This window comes from Acipenser ruthenus, chromosome 17, assembly GCF_902713425.1.
Source record: "Acipenser ruthenus chromosome 17, fAciRut3.2 maternal haplotype, whole genome shotgun sequence".
NCBI lineage: Eukaryota > Metazoa > Chordata > Actinopteri > Acipenseriformes > Acipenseridae > Acipenser > Acipenser ruthenus.
In genome coordinates, this window is record NC_081205.1 from 1,565,617 (window position 1) to 1,582,949 (window position 17,333).

The 17,333-nt window shown below is 39.7% G+C and overlaps 1 protein-coding gene across 3 annotated transcripts in view; it reads right to left on the reverse strand.

The window, feature by feature from the left end:
• The window catches only part of ankfn1 (ankyrin repeat and fibronectin type III domain containing 1), a 107,445-nt gene that overhangs the window by 52,685 nt on the left and 37,427 nt on the right, over positions 1-17,333 (reverse strand). For all 3 annotated transcript variants that reach the window (XM_058989749.1, XM_058989751.1, XM_058989750.1), the window contains exon 6: positions 8,063-8,100. In XM_058989749.1, coding sequence (XP_058845732.1) covers positions 8,063-8,100 — 38 coding nt within the window. The remainder of the gene's footprint in view (positions 1-8,062; positions 8,101-17,333) is intronic.

The window sequence follows — 17,333 nt, forward strand, 5'->3', positions numbered from 1 at the left end:
AGGACTTATTTAAACCAATCATCCACCTGAGGTTACACGATTAAAATAATTCAATTCAGCTGCACGCAATAACAAGTCCAAGTGCACTCAGTGTTTACAAATATTAAGCACCTTTCATTTGGGTTGTTTTTCACTCAAGAGCACAGCTGCGTTTCAAAAGGTCAGGCAGTGCTCGAGCAACCATCTATTTCCATTATGATGATTAGGATGGGATTTGATTCAGTGTGATTGCAGGACATTCACAATGAACAGCAGCCCTCCTCTCATGCTCCAGCCCTTTCTGTAAATGCCATTGCACATCTATATCTATCTATCTATCTATAGCTATATCTGTATATATAGGAATTGCCCGCCCCACACACAAGAAATTCAGAAGGCGAAACTTGGCACCTCTGTCTCATGCATTGTTATGTATGGTTCATTCTGCATTTTATTTATATTTCCTCCTTGTTTTCTACTTGCAGATAGCCAGGTCTCAAGTGACGATGCAATTACCAGGGCAGTGCTCCATTAAGGAAAGTGACTGAGTGGTTTTCTCTTCATATCTGTAGTTAGCTTGCACCTCAGATTACCAGAAACCCACTGGATGAGGACAGGGTGGGTGTCTCCAGTATGAACATTATGAGTCTATGAACGAGTACCACGTATGAAAAAGTTAGGATGTTGAAATCGATAAATTCAGAGAAAGGCAACTCGGAAACCTCGCCGTCTTGGGTGCTCACAGCCAACAATATTAAACCTGGCGAGACGGTATAACCAGACACACTCTGTCAATGACTGGGAGACCAAGAGTCACAACATCTGCCCATTTTGCAGTGTCAATTGTTAATCAGCACATAAAAAGTCACTGCACCTGCTCTAAAACAGAGTTCGTCAGTTTTCGATCACATCAAGTGAATTTTATCCAAATGTAAGTGATATGTTTCTTTTGATGTTCAGTATATTAACAAGGCACCCGTTTTCAAAGGAAAAGCTCTGGCACTCTGACATATCATTCCAAGAACAGTAGTAAAACAGAAACCGGACACACATTTCCAGAAATTACACAGCATTTGTTGTCATATAAAACAATACAAATAAACCCAAATGCAAAAGAAAAAGATGGGGAAAAAAAGAGAAAAGCAGTGGCAGGGTTGTGGATATCATCTGTCACTCTTGCAGGTGCATCTTTCTCGTGTCTGTGTGCGAGCTGGTGTGTGTGCGCGTGTGTGTGTGGGGGGGGTAGCAGTCAGTTTTGTATCCATGGCAACTTGGAATTCACAGAGAGACTTGCAGAAAACTAACCATGTTAACTTCAAAAATATTTTCAGTTGCTTTTTTTTTTTTTTTCATCTTAGGGAACATTTTCCATGAAACAAAAAGAAAATTAGTCTTTGTTTCCATGGCAGCAGCAGCTATTAACTATAGTGCCCATCCACAGTTATGCCCGCACTCAAAAGGTGAACCAAATGAGCTGTGACATTAATGACACACTAAGATGTGCATTGGCTGCATCCCATATTAGGGCACTATTCTTTTCTGTTAGCTGATAGGCTCCTGTGCATCAGCTTATTCTAAGTGATCTCCTTTGAGAATAGACTACTGTCCAGTGTATTTATTAATTGAACCCAATAAAATGAATGTGTTACACAAATATGTTAAAATATTTATGCAGACAAAATATATACTGCAGCCTTAGTGGTTGATATGCATTACTAGATTTTGAAAAACAGTTTTAAAGTTTTTAAATCACTTAGATCCCCATGGATGGAATTATCCAGTTATGTAATACTCTGCCTTATTTTTCTAAATAAAAAGAACCCCTTCACCCTAAAAAGGATGACAGAAATAGCTGAGCTGCCTGTGCGTGTGTGTGTGTGTGTGCGTGTGTAAGCATTGTCTCTAGTCACGACTCCAGTGGGTGGGTGGAGACATGCTGCAACCACACAAGGACTCAGAGATCCTCGATGCGCTCATGCCATCCACACCTCACCAGGACCCATCCGATTCAGATCACCTCCGCTCCCAACTCCTGGGAGACGAGATTTGTTGTTGTAATCTCAGACGGCCGGCACCTCCCAAGACTCCCGGTGTTTCATCATTATTTCAAAGCAGTGTCTGTCCCTCTCTGATCCTGCAATCGGCCGTGCCGCTACCTTTCCCCCCGGGGAGCAACCCTATTCCCTCTTTCCTTTGATCCCGGTATAACGCTGTGTCAACACCACGGATACAGTTGCAGGGTCAATCTTTGCTTATTTACTGTCCCACAGAAAGACAGTGGAGCCGAGCACTGCCAACTGCTTTAGCACAGGGGGTCTGAGACAATGGAGCAGCAGGTATCGTAGCAGCGTGACGAATGAGTGCTGGTCAGGGGAGGCTTTTTAAATAAACAGCTGGAATGCTGGGAATAGTGCCTCCAAATCTTAAGATCCCCCCCCTCCCCTCTCTCTCTTGTTTAGTGTGAGCTGCTGAAAAGGGGTCCCGCTGTGCAATGAATGCTACTGCAGCCAGACCTACCTGGGAGTTACAAATTGATGTTGGAGACACATCGCTAATTGATAAGATCTTAACTTTCCCACTTAAAAACAGCTAATTGTAAAAAATGTGCCCTATTAAAAAAAAAAAAAACACAGTGCTTAAAAAAGAGTTCTTAATGTTTGTTCAACGTAGAAGTGTGTTTATATATATATATATATATATATAAGAGTACAATCACAGAAGCAGTTTGTTCAGCATCATTATAGATTCATTTCCTCATGGGTTCTCCCTTATAAAAGTTTACCACAGTAAAAGCACACCAAAGCGTAATACAGCATAGAAAAGCATGGTAAAGCACAGGTTAGCATTGTAAAGAAGAGCAAGCTATGGTAAAGCATATTAATAAACATTCTGCATCATTATAGATTATTGATTTCTTAAATAAGGCGAAACGTTTCAAAGAACACAGAGAATGAAATATGAATACTTCATATGGGATGATCTTCAGGTATCTTACAAAGAATGGTTTTGAAAAGGAAAGAACAACAATAATGCTGGTTATTTTCTTATTGAACACTGTTCTGCACTTCCGGAGAATTAATCGCCATGGCAACCCAGTCATTACCATTAACGCTGATACCCTGTGAGGGCTCCCAAAATACAGGCAGTAGGTATCGCCATCTGATTCAAATTAGTGTTGTGGAACTAACATTACACAGCAAATAAAAATAAAAACCGGCTGGAAATGAAAGAGAATATGTGGAATTGTTAGAATGTGAAACCCAAGCCTCGCACAGTGAAACTATACACAGCCACCTAATCCAAGCCACTGACTGCTAATTCATTTTTACAACACTGGCTTCTGAAGACAAGTGAAATGCATACTGTCCAGTACGAAAACAGACACCGTAAAGGGCTGTTGTAAGGAGTAATGCCCACGAGCAATAGAAGTCGATATACTGCCCTCACAGCTGGAATCTTTCTTGGCATTACATTACATTGCCTACGTCACTTTCAGTTTTTAGAATGAGCTGTGATTTTGTGGCAGGGACATATTGTGTGCCTTCATCGTTTGTCTGCTTGACTTTGTTTCTTGTAAGTTCTACCTTGGAATGGCCATAAACAATCCCTTACTGTCAAAGTTCCACAATTCTAAAATGGAAGGGACACACAGAATATCACTCCGCCCTCCCTGAGCCCCAGCAGCGTGAAGAGAAAATGAACAATTCAATTGAACAGTGCAACTCTGACGACCTATCTCCTGAAGGAACTCAAGGAATTGAGTGACTGTTCAAGACCAGATCCAGCCCATCAGTACATTTTAAACCCTGTTTCGTGCACCTCATTGCAAAAATAAGGAAGTCAGCATGAGAGTTTTTTTGTGAGACACACATGTCCCTTGTACCTGAAAGGGTTAAAAACAGGAATTTGTGCATACGTAGCTTATAATGCACAAAACACTCCTAGAGCCCTGCTTCTCTGCTTGGATGCAGTTCCTTCCTTTTAAATAGAATTCCCATGGCATTGTACCCTGGCTTAATGTCATAGGAGAAATCTCAACAAAGCTTAATAAGATAAGCAATTCAAATCTGCGGTTCAGTCTTAACATGCAGTATAAAGAACTGCAAAAATAATAAAGGCCCAAGCAATATTATATCTGATTTGTACTTAAAACAACTGAAATCATTACAGCCTCTGAAGCAGAAAACTGCCTGCATGCTTTTTCATATTAAACTACCTTTTAACTGCCTGTGTGTTTTAGTTTTTTTATTTTAGTGCACGGTTGGGAAAATGAAAAAACACACAGAGGGCAAAGCAACATTTCTTTCTACTTTCCCAGCATTTATCAGAGTTTTGGAATCTTTTCAGCGGATTCTTGGCAAGGTATAATCACTGCGTTTTCCAAATTAAAAAAAAGGAAAGCAAACTTCTGTAGTTGTGAAAAACTAAACAGTTAAAAAACAAATATATGTTCTGCACTGTGATCTTTTAAACATAGAAGAAACAACGCAAACCATCACCCTGCAAAAACAAAACAAACCTAATTTATTATTATTTTTTTTATTAATAGGTCAGCTACATGAGGTCAGAGTTCAAATGCGCAAGGACATTTTGCCAGAGGAATTTATACAACCCATCAAATACAAGGCCTGTGTGGTATTTGAGATCTGCGGAGGCGAAGTGTGTGCTAGATGATTTACTTAAACATATAAAAGAGCAGAACCACTAAAACAATTTGTTCAGCAAAATCACACATTACAGGGATGGAAATAAAACTTTGATCCACTCCAGGTTTTACTGTGAGCTTGATTAGCCACAGCGTACAGGTAACAAGCTCAGGTGTGTCATATTAAACTCCTAGTAAAACCAGGAATCCATCCCTGGATTATTGATTTCTTAATGGTTCGTCCCTTATAAAGGTTTACCACAGTAAAAGTTTAGCAAGGTGTAATAAAGCATAGTAAATGCATTGTGTAGTAAGAACATTGAACCTGCAGAAAGGAATTTCTAGAGCTTTGAAAACCTAAAAACAGGAGCTTCTCCAGCTCATCGGTTACTTTATTTGGTTCTCCAAACATTTCTTTCTCTAACGTGGCTGTCAAGACTTTTAATATACTGTATACATAAAAGAACAACCAAGAAACAAGCCTCTCTCTACACAAACACAGACAGACAGAGTGCTTCGATATCTGACCAAAACAACAAACTGGTTGCCCCAAAAAGAATATGTTTTACGTGTTTTGAATGACTTGTGTAGTTACGCACTTTGTAGTTGAGACATTCCTCCGGAAGCGTTTAGAGAAGACAGTGCAGCCTCAATAAATATAAAAGCACCGGCCAGTGCAAAACCGTTCCAGACCGAAGTGAACTGCACACATGGAGCGTGGCTCAACCAGGGATAACACAGCCACACACAGCACAGAACACCCTTGAATCAAACTTGGAGAGCTTCTGTACCGGGACTTCAGACAGTGGCAAACCGAGCACTCAAAACAGACAGGGGCCAGAGTAAATTTACAAAGCCATCGTGAAATTGTAGTTTCATACGATGACCTCAAGAGAGACAGTCCTGCGGTTTGGGAGCTGGAAAGTTTCTGCTCCCCGTCCCACCCCCGGCTCCACTCTGCTGCTTGCTTGAGAACGGCTCCCTATAGAACAGAACTGATATGTGACCCTGAAACCTAAATAAACATAAATATAAATATAACCCATATACGACCTTAAAGAAATTATTTGTTTATTTAGCAGACGCCTTTATCCAAGGCGACTTACAGAGACTAGGGTGTGCGAACTATGCATCAGCTGCAGAGTCACTTACAACTACGTCTCCCCCGAAAGACGGAGCAAAAGGAGGTTAAGCAACTTGCTCAGGGTCACACAATGAGTCAGTGGCTGAGGTGGGATTTGAACCGGGGACCTCCAGGTTACAAGCCCTTTTCTTTAAACACTGGACCACACAGCCTCCTAATAATGCCTTCTCTATTATGTATGCAAGTGGGGCTTATTTTATCCAGTCACTTTTTCACTGAAATACACTAAAGCTATGCAAGGGTAACAAAAGGATTGCAATGCATAGCTCACACTCTGGTTCAAATCCAGGCGTGCTGAATGCTGCTGAGTTTGATAACTTCTGTTTTCTTTGCTGAGTGTCAAAACGGAATGCGAGAGTCGCTGCAGCTCGGTTGATTAAACAGTATTCCTTGAAACTATTCTACTGCTATATTTTATAGATGGAATGGAATCTGACCAGACATTTTACTGCGTTAATAAAAAAAGGCACTTGCTTGTGTTAATGTGCTCCTAAAATATTTAATCGGCTTCTTTGTGTTTTTTTTGTCTTGCAATTCTGGGGGCAGAGGGACAAGAATGCTGCCACCCTCAAAACCTGAACACGGCAAATCCATTGCAATCATTCTGTGATCTCACAGTAATTACAGATAACGCAGTGTCGCATGCACCAGTGGATCTACAGCAATCTGTTTGTTATAAAACATCTCCACACATCCCTCTTCTTAAGTAACAGTGGGACTTATCATTAAATTACACACACAAGATTTTAATTAAGATTGCATTTTTTTCTGATGTTAAATTACTGTACAAAAAAGAAACAAGATGTATGATTTCACCCTAAGCAGCAAAAACTCAATTATGCCGAGTTAACTGATGCAGCAGCAATAGGTATTGTGAACACCAGTCCCTATATGAAGAATGAAACAGGATTTACAAACACGCTTTAACTGAATGAAGTGCAGCACTGTGTTAGAGGCCTGTAATAATGTACAGTGAGTGTGACAGAGATAACCGTGTGTTACAGGTAGTGTTATGGGTTGCACTGCCGTTAGAATCAGACCCCTGTCAGTAAGATGAGGTTAAAAGCTCTACAACCGCACATGCAGAGGGGCCTGGCTATTTTGCCTGAAAGGTTTGTTGAATCGTTCTTATAGTTTTAAAACATCTCCAGCTAACTCATGCTGCCCTCATAAGTTCCCCACTGTATTTCTGCATGCTATTTGTTCAGTTTTAGCATGCTTTCCCCACTGTTATACCATGTTTTTACCATAGTTTACCCTGGTTTGCCACGTTTATAAATATGTTTACCTTGCCCATCTGTGCTTTACAATGCTTACCTATGCTTTTACACTTTGCTATACTTTTACTACGGAAAACTTTTATATGGGTGAGCACCTCTTACCATATCACACAGAAAAAAAGAAACTTAATTAACCCATCTGTGCCGGCTGACGCAGTGACGCAGCTTCTCTCTTTGAACCTGAAGAAGTCTGCCAGTACATGAAAGGAAAACGCGTCAGACACAAAGGCAAAGGAAGACACTTAATTAGACCAAAGAGAGGTTGGAGCTACTGAGAAAAATGCCCCTTAATGGCCTTATAAAGGAAATAAGAGACATCAAAAGATTAGGACACTTGTAGGAAATATGAAGAGAAAAATGTGTTTCTTTTGTAAAATTTGAAAATAATTGAAGAAAGTGTATGTTATTTGTCTGGGGGCAAGGAGGTATTAATACATTCAACAACATTATATATAAACTTTCAAACAAACAGCATCAGTCTAGCTGGCTAGTTCTACCATGCTATCTGGAGAAGGCAGAAGCCCAAATGTTGTAGCTAATTACTTAAATAGTGAGTTATCAGTTTACCAATTACTTTTCTTGTTCATGTATGTATGTGTATATATTAGACACACACACAGTTCTATACATACCAGTATTATTTAGAAATTGCATTTGAATGCAATTCAAAACTGAAAATAATGGAACAGCTTGCCATACAGTATGCTCTTCTGCCTCATCAGCTGGGTGACATACAATAACCTACAGGCTTGCTATAGAGCTGTTTATACTGAGCATTGCTCTCAGCCTCAAGCAGATTTACTAATGTGCATGAAATGAATGGCACAGTAAAAACTGCAAGGCCACAATGCACGGAACACTAGCATCACGTGTTCTATTGTCACTTGAGGATTCTGAGGATCACTGGCAATTAAAAAGAACTGTTCTTGTTTGCTTATATTATTAATAGTCTATTATCCACACCAGTTTACAAGACAGCAGATTACAAATCATATTGAGCGAATATTGACTTACTTTGTTTGAGGTTCGTGTCCGTCTGTGGATCCAAGACTCTAAAATAAATGAAAATAATAATAATTATTATAAGATATGAGGTCAGTAAGGTGCCGTCATAGCAACATTTAATCAATGTACAAAAAATATATCATTTAGGTTGCAAATATACATTAGTCTGTTTTTTTTTTTCTTTCCCCCATAACTATATTTTTACACAGAAACTGTTATAAAAATAACACAGGTTTAGCTGCACTTTGGCAATAAAATCCTATAGTTAATTTGATCTCTTATAAAGAGAATGCTAATCACTCTTTGAGAGCCATACTCTGTGCGGTGATATAATCTGCCATCTTTTTGGAGCACACAATGCGGTTAGGAACAAGGCCAGGAGCAAACCTTGCTCTGCAGTCCAGCAACAGAATGAAACGCGAGAAAGAAACAGAGCATCTTGTTATCAAATCTTTTGGGCAGCTGAAAAAAAAAAACACACACAACTAGAGTTGCTAGGAAACTTGCTTCGAATGCTATGAATTTAAGAAATTTGCAATGATTCAGGCAAAAGAAAAGAAAACAGAAAAGAAAGCACTGTGCTGAATCCATGGGGACAGACTGTACAGTCTGTACTGTGAACTGCTGCTCAAGGCTGCAAGCAAAACCACGACTCTTCATTTTTTTTTTTCTCCTGTCCCTGACAACTGCCTTTTCATACACCGAGACAAAGCGTACGTGAGACTAATTAAAAGGATTCTCAATTGAGGAATGTGTCTGGGCACATGTTCACTGCATTGGCTCTTGAACTGCAGACCAGGAGCCCAGAAGTGGCCCGTGGCCTCCTAACTATCAAAATCTATAGCTGAAATGACTGATGCTGCTGTAGGATTGAGGTCCAGTAAAGGCTGCAGTGAAACGGATGCAGGAACAGGCCACGTGCCACCAGATTATGATACACTCGACAACTTGTGTTAAAAGTCGGGCAGGCAGACACACAGCCTCTGTGATTCCGATACACTTAATGTCCTTAGCTAGTGTCATCACAACTGGGCTAGCAGCTCTCTAGACACATACAAGTAAGTAAGCTTTACATACAAACAGTCATGTCTTTACTCCCATTTCAGCCCAGTTTTCATGTGCAGCTGAAAAGTAGCTTTATAAGAGATCAGAGCTGCTACCTGGGGTCTGTTTCTCTGGTCACAGGAGATCCCCCTCCATGCACACTGTTTAATGTCAGTGCACTCCTTATCCTAATCCAGGAAGCGACAGCACAGGGGGCCTTTGGGTTCACATCCTATTGTGCCATTATTGGTTTTGACAGCAACGGATGCCGAACAAGAAAGATGGAATCGTTATATATAAGTTTTCAATAAAACATGTTATGACGCAGCTGTTTTTCATGCCTTGTTATCAGAGAAAACCCGGGGATATCTAACTGCAGCACCTATTCTGCAGAAAGAAAAAAGAAGATTAAACTACAACAAATTATTAAGCAGTTAGAAAGAAAACCTGAAACTCTGTTGGTAGTTTCTTTAGTAACATACTCAGACAACCCCTGCTATTACTTTGCAAACGCCCGCATGAATTAAACAAGGAATTATTTTTCGGAAACTGATGCCGGGGGATATAGCCCTCTGATCCCATCCCTAGTTTACAGGAGACTACACAGTAAAGGAATGGGGTGTTTGTGCCAACTGGATGGTGAAACAGTACTGTGTATATATATAAAATGTACATTATATATAAATTGCTGCTTGCAGTCGGTTTCATCCCTGTACTGTAGTTCATTTTAATGAACCATTTGTGGGTATCTATTTATGTGCTCGGGTTGTGTTGCAATAGCCAGGGCATATTCTGGTTTCATCGTGGATTTCCTCAGACTGCTGAGAGGCATTATAGAAGACGATCAGACTTTCCAAAGCAGAACTGAAGCCTTTATACTGAAGCAGGGGCTTTTTCCCTGATTCAGGGCTTTACTTATTTACAGGAGCATGCTATATTCAAAGTGAGTGTTTTAAGGATGGCCATGTGGTGACTCTAGAACAGCATACCCCAATGCAAAGACAGAAAAGACATTCTATTTCTTGCACATTCCAATTTGTATTTGTAATTCCCTGAGCCAGGCATGAGAGTGAGGCTTAATGAACACATTTGCATATCATTCCAAACAATTAGGCAAGTGCAATGTGCTTTCCCAGAGACAAAATTAACAGTAACAAATGGATGTTGTTATTATCTGTTTATTTGTGTGTGTGTGTGTGTGTGTGTGTGTGTGTGTGTGTGTGTTATGCAGCACAGTTGCAGCTCAGCAAAAAAAATGTGTGATTATTCATCTCTTTGTTTGTTATCTATCGCAATAAAACCTTTTAAATTCAGTTAATAAAATGCAGGTTGGAAAAAAAATCAATACTTAATCAGTTCTTTATTAAACCAGGCAAGTCAGTGAGGAACAGATTCTTATTTTCAATGTAGAATCCTTAACTCCCTGAACTGAACACTTAAATGGCTGTATTCCTCTATGAAATGTTGCTTTTGCCTTGTCCCAGTCTGATTCATAACAGCAACATTTACATTTGAATGCTGTACGGTAAATCCTTAACATCACTTGTGTCTAGTTTAAGACGTAAGCCAATGGCCTTTATTGATTGCAATATGAACAGAAAATGTATTTCTGCTTTGTCGACTGGTTATTGTACCCTTCAGATTTGGGCTGTAATCATTTCAATTTAACAAGCTTGATCCGACACAAACCACAACACAGGCACCAAATCAACTGGGCAGTGATTTCACTCGTATTGGCTTTTTCTGATCTGTGATCTTTCCATGGAAGAAAAGCAAACGATTCTGCAAAACGATTCTGTTCAAAGATCACGTAAGCCAGCAACGGACTGCATAGCTAAACACGCAAACTAAAAAGACCAGGGCTCTTTTCTTGTAACTATTTTCACAAACTCGAGATGTGCTTAACATTCCGGGTGTCTGTGAAAGAGTCCCATTCAATAATCAGCTGTATTATTATACATAGCAATATAATACATGCATATAGAAAACTATTATTAAAAATCAAGCAGCAAGAAAAAACATAGACTCTTCTAAAAGCCCTCAAACACAACAGACAACATGGCCGCGTTAGTAACACGATACACACGTGAGGCGGAGCTTCCAAACACTATAAATGAAAGATACATGTTTGATTGAGCTAGATCAATAAATCGATTAATGCATGCGTTGATGCGTCTCGAATAGACTGCTGTCTTTAATGAGGTCCTCTAAGAAAAAGTTTGGACTGCTACCTCTCAACTGTGTGAGCCAGACACAGCCACAGAGGATGTGCTGCAATTCAGTCCTGACCTTTAAAAATAGAGCTGCTGAAGCAATCCCTCGGATAGAAAGGACTTGCGAAAAGAGAATAATTATTATTATTTGACATGTGATCAGAAGCAAAAGTAACCAGCATTCATCAAAGCAGTCTGCTTTCAAAGACAGGCACTCAAAGCAGTTGTTTTGTCAGCAATGTGCTGTAAGCTGCTCCTTTTACTAGAATGGCTTCTTTACATTCTTCGTTTAGGAGGTTGGTTCAATAAACTAGCATCCCAAAGGCATAAGCTGCAGGTGGCCTAGAGCATTTTACAGCACCTTGGATTGCACCCATCAGTGGATATCCTTGGTTTGTGCTGGAAAACACTCTAAGAAAGCCACCTGTGTCTTCATCAACCCCTAGCACCTTAACAATTGTAACCTGCACTCAGTCCAGGCTTTGATAGCCACTAATCCTGTTGCCCTTCTGAGCACACTCATTGTGTAGATACAGTTTGTAGGAATAATTGTCCCCTATTTTTTCATTTTGCAAACTGTCTTCATCTTTCCACGATCTCTTGATTTTAGTTGCTTGACTATTTTTTTGTAATAAAAAAAAAGAAAAAATGCATCCATAAATTTAAACCAAATCAAAAAAAAGAAAGACATCGAGCCTCACTGAAGCATGTCTTTTTTGTACTATAACCACTGCAATAGAAAATGACATGATGGAACTATTAAGCTGCAGACCCTGGTAGGTCATAGACAGGGCTTCAGTGTGGAAGGACTCTGGACTGAAGAAAGCCTGTACAGGGCACGCACAGACAGGCAGACCGATAGTCCACTCAGACCAAAGCAACATGAACAGTGCTGGCTCTATGGATACACAGTCTCCCAGAGGACCCCAGGAACTTAGACAGCTCTCCTGCAAAGCCATGAGTCATGTGTTACTATTTTAATTTTAACAGCACTATTTCTAATGCCATGTGCCACCGCTTCTTGGATCGACTCCTGGGCACCGACATCTGGAATAGCTTCTTTATTCTTTTTTTTGTTTGCTTTTTTAATTAAATCAATCATAAGCACGCTGATCAAGTATTCTGTGAGAGTGTGTGTGTGTGTGTGTGTGCCCTGGTTATGATCATATCTCACTTTAATTTCTACAAAAAGTATGTTGGTGGGTCCAAGGCCACAATAGCACAGAGACAATGCCAGTAGGGTGGTTGCAGGCATGTTAGTGAGCCTGCTGTTGATAGCTGGTGTCAATATGATGTCTTGGTTCGGATCATATAGACTATGACAGGATTAACATAGACCAGTACAGGTACCAAGTTAGGGTGGTGGTATTACGATCAGCTGCTGTTCAGATCATTAAAATACACCTGAGTCCATCACCTGAGGGGGTATATATATATATATATATATATATATATATATATATATATATATATACTGTATATTTTTTTTAATGAGAGAGAATAAATAAACCCATTAATTTTGACAGCCTTAAAGGGGTGGCCGTTGTTTGTTGCTTTCTTGGCAAACTTTTATTCCATTGCATAATTAAGCAGGTCTTGTGTGTGTGTAAAATACGTATCAGTGTATTAAAGGAGCCATGAATGTAAACACTGTCCTTTTGAAAACAGGAGGCAGAATAAACCACAAATATGAAGCCCAAAGTGTGAACTAATTGTTGGAAAAAAGTGTTAATGTCTAACTGGAGTTAAAGAAATCCACAAGCTGGCAAATGAACTGCAAACGTATGTATTTTATTAAGTAAACAAACGAAAATGAAAATACTGTAAATAAATAATGACCTTAAAATAACTTTAGAATAGGGAATATTTCAAATTCAGGCACAGTGTGAATGTTTAAAAAGCCACTTCTGAGAATTTCCACAGCTATTTTTTTCTGCTTTTTTTTGCTTTTAAATTAAAATTACTTTTCAACTGTACAATACTTATATTTTGCTCAATATGACTTTACAAGATTTAATTCAAACTATAACCGATTTTCCAATATTAAATGTAACAGTTTCTATTTATATGTTGACATGTTTCATTTTTTATTTGTACTAGTTTGATGTCTGCCACTTTTAAATTAAACTAATCACTGCCAAATAGGAAAATGGTTACTTACATGCATTACTAGAGTAGGAACCCCAAGAAAACCTGCCAAAACACCGTCAGTATTGCTGTCTTACTCGTCAATACTGAAACTGGTTGGGAGATGCAGCTTTTATGTATTGCAAAAAAAGAGATGCCAACTCTCCTGTGTAGCACCACACCAAGTGCAGTCGATGTTAAAAAAAAAAAAAAAATTATGAATCAATAAAAAACGCTATTCAATATAATGGTGTATGTTCATAATAAATGCATAAATAAATAAGCAAACAAGAAAAATCCTGATTTCAGTGTGCTTCTACTTGCCCAAAGTAAACTATTACACTGAAATGATTGTTTTCTGGTGTTTGCTGTAAGACATACGGAACCTCTATGCAGGTTAACTGTTCGATGCAGCGGCTGCACCTTACTAACATTTTTTTTAATATATATATTTAGCAGACGCCTTTATCCAAGGCGACTTACAGAGACTAGGGTGTGTGAACTATGCATCAGCTGCAGAGTCACTTACAATTACGTCTCACCCGAAAGACGGAGCACAAGGAGGTTAAGTGACTTGCTCAGGGTCACACAATGAGTCAGTGGCTGAGGTGGGATTTGAACCGGGGACCTCCTGGTTACAAGCTCTTTTCTTTAACCACTGGACCACACAGCCTCCTAACATGCATGCATTCATGCATTAGTTTCAGCCTTGCTGCAGGATATACATTTTACTTTACGGAGATGAGGTTTTCAATTGGAGGAGAGCGAAATTAAAAGTGGTTCAGGATTCATTCTCCCCAGGACAATGATTCCCCTGCAGCCCGCAAGGGAATGGGGGTTCATAGCGATAAAAGGATATCATTAAATCTCTGCGTATTAAAGCACTGATGAATAAAAGAAAAAAGACAAGAAGCCTTTTTTAGCTACAGAAATTAGAAGATTACCCGGCCCTCGTCGAAGCGAATAGCAATCATGCCTTTTCATGACTGTATTCATGAAATACATAGAAATGCTGTCATGTGAAAACGCTGCTGATAATCCGCCAGGCAAACAGAAAAGTCTGAAAGAAGTGACTTTAAATGATATTTGTTCTTTCACCATTTCATAATGTTTCCAATCACTCAAACGGTTCGAATTACAATTACTCACATACTGAAACGTTCTTGGGTTGTTGAGCTGTTTTGAGTTTGGGTTCGGAAGCTGTTCTTCAGTTATATTTGCCTGCTATGGACACATGCAGGGGCTAATTTGTGCCGGTTCGCACCGGATCCCAAAACAGTAGCTTTTTGTCTACAGGCGAGAATTATACAGTTTGAAAGAAAAACCAAAGAAAAAGAAAAAATGTAAATGTGGGCTAGAACAGCAAAAGTGTTCCGATCAGTACTCTAGTGTTCCGATCTGTACTCTAGTGTTCCGATCTGTACTCAACAAACCTGAACAAGGTCCGGTCCCAACAGGTTTGGATCAGGAAGAGTCTGCTGTATGAGTCTAGTTCTGCGAGTCTCCTAATCCCACAGGTCTGCCTGTTAAATCAGGCTGCTTCTGGGACCAGGCTTTTTCCTGGATAACGCTGGCTCCCTCCTCTGTCTGTACGGGTGACAGAGTTTCACAAAGCTGTCAAAGTGTCCCATAAACCCCTCTCAGAGCCAATGCTCTGTGCTATTCCGACTCCGAAGGCTCGGCGGTTTTTACTTTTCCTTTAAGTGGTACAATGCTTTATTTCACAAACCTGAGACACACATACCCATTCCTAATTAAAGAAAAAGCCACTAGCCGTACTAGAATAGACACCCGGGGTATTGTAACCAAGCTGGTAGATATGCCTGGCTTGTAAGTACAGACCCTGGGGTCTATTTTAATGATCTTACCAGATTTTACTCTATTTTAGGAATGGCGTCAAAGAACCAGCCTTGAGGTAAAAAAACACCAGCGGTATGCATGTAAAAGTTTAGGGGTGTCAGTATCTAGAGCCGATGCTTAGATCATCACTTCACCTCTTCTATTGTGGTACAAGAGGCCCACTGGGTAGGCAGGAGGGCTGCACAGAGTTCACTGGACTCCAGGCTACCATGAAGAATCTCTGTCCCATCCATGCTTCTATTGGGAAACGGGCAGCTTTGAGAAGCATGGAAATTACAGCAGGCTTCATCGCCACACTGAAAGATAATACAGATCTTATATCTATGCATTATCTATCCAAGGTCAAACAGCACGGCCAAATCCTCAAAGTAGAAGTTCTGTAACCGTTCTGAGCAGTCTGCTTTACTTCTTTTTAAACATTTGAAGTTAATATGTATATATTAAAGCTCCATGCCATACCATATACACACAAACATTTCACACTGCATATACTGTACAGCATGTGATCGTAGTCCTTAAAAAAAAATGTGTACAAATTACAAAATAAAACACACCACTGTCTAGAACACACATTTGGAAAAAAAAAAAAAAAAAAAAAATCAATGCAATTTTTATTTATAGTGAAAAGCTGCCATGTAAGATTTACAAATCTGCCAGTGAGTTACAACAGCAGCACAAGTGCGATGAATTGCTGTGTTCTGTAAACTCTTTTTTCCATTGCATGAAGCTATAATGGCCTAATGAATAAAGCCACAACTTGCTAATTTGTTGCAAAAATGCCCCTGCCATGTGAAAGCTGCTTGTCACTGAAGACATATAAAACAGCAGCTCGGGACGTGAGTTTCAGCAGCCACTTAATATCACAGCCACAAGCACTGCCAGCAACTGTCTGCCAGCAGCACAGAGGCTGCCTCCTCCAGCCCAGGAAGGCAAGCTTGATTATGAATGCCAGCATTGCTGCCCTAATTAGGACTGGGAGAGCTTTAACAACTGTGCTACAGTTTAGCTGCTGACAAACATGAAAAAAAACCTTGTTCAAAATTAGCAAAGTGAAGTGAGAAGTTCTAGAAGCCCCAACTGTCTGACCAGCAGCAGTGAAACAGGTCTAATCTGTGGAGGGGTTACTTCAGTTCAGAAGCCTGCAAGTATTACCTACAGGAGCCCCCACCCCTCTGTAAAATGAATTATAGTTAGCTCTATGTGATAATTAACCGTGCATTAGCAAATACCCTGAGACAGAGGGACTTCTATTTTCTCCTCCGAGCTTTGACTAATAAAAAAAAATAAAAAACGCAAATACGTTTCAGCAAATGATCATTTAAGATGTGGAATGCTCAGCACACTGGAAGAAAACAGTAAGCACTAGAATCATTGCAGGAGGGTTTCCTTGCAAAAGCACACAAAGCACACTGCGGCATTGTCCACTGCATCGAAGCCACACTGCTTGAAAAACAAATTCAATATACATTTTACATACAGTGAGACCTGCCGTCATAACAGCATGCAAACAAACGCATACTCTGCACACGGAGAGAGCATACTGTACTCTGTGATTCTGTGGATATTTAAACAATATATGTACCAGTCTATCTAGTACAGAGCTTGCAACACATTTCAATCTATATATTTGAACTCAAAGTCACTCTCAGACCCCTCTTAAGATTCTTGCATCAGATGGCTGTAAAAAGTGTGTTTTTTTCACACTATAAATGACATAAGAACATGCTCCCATATTATTGTTCTTTTAAAGCATAATGAGGACAGAATGTGAGTTATATCAATTCCAGGAACTCTATGGAGACTGCAATCTTAAATCACAACGGACTCTATGCGTTTAAACCAGAGTGCCAGCAGAACTCAATTTAAGTTCAGTAATGAATCCTGAAAATACGCATTAGGCTCACCTTATACTTCTAGTGGAAAAAAAAGCAAACCCTGCACTGCCAAAGGGTATCCAGCAAATAAATAAATCATGGCTGGCATTAGGAGAGAATCCAATTGGGAGGAGATAGTAATTTGCCAGGATAGATACAAAC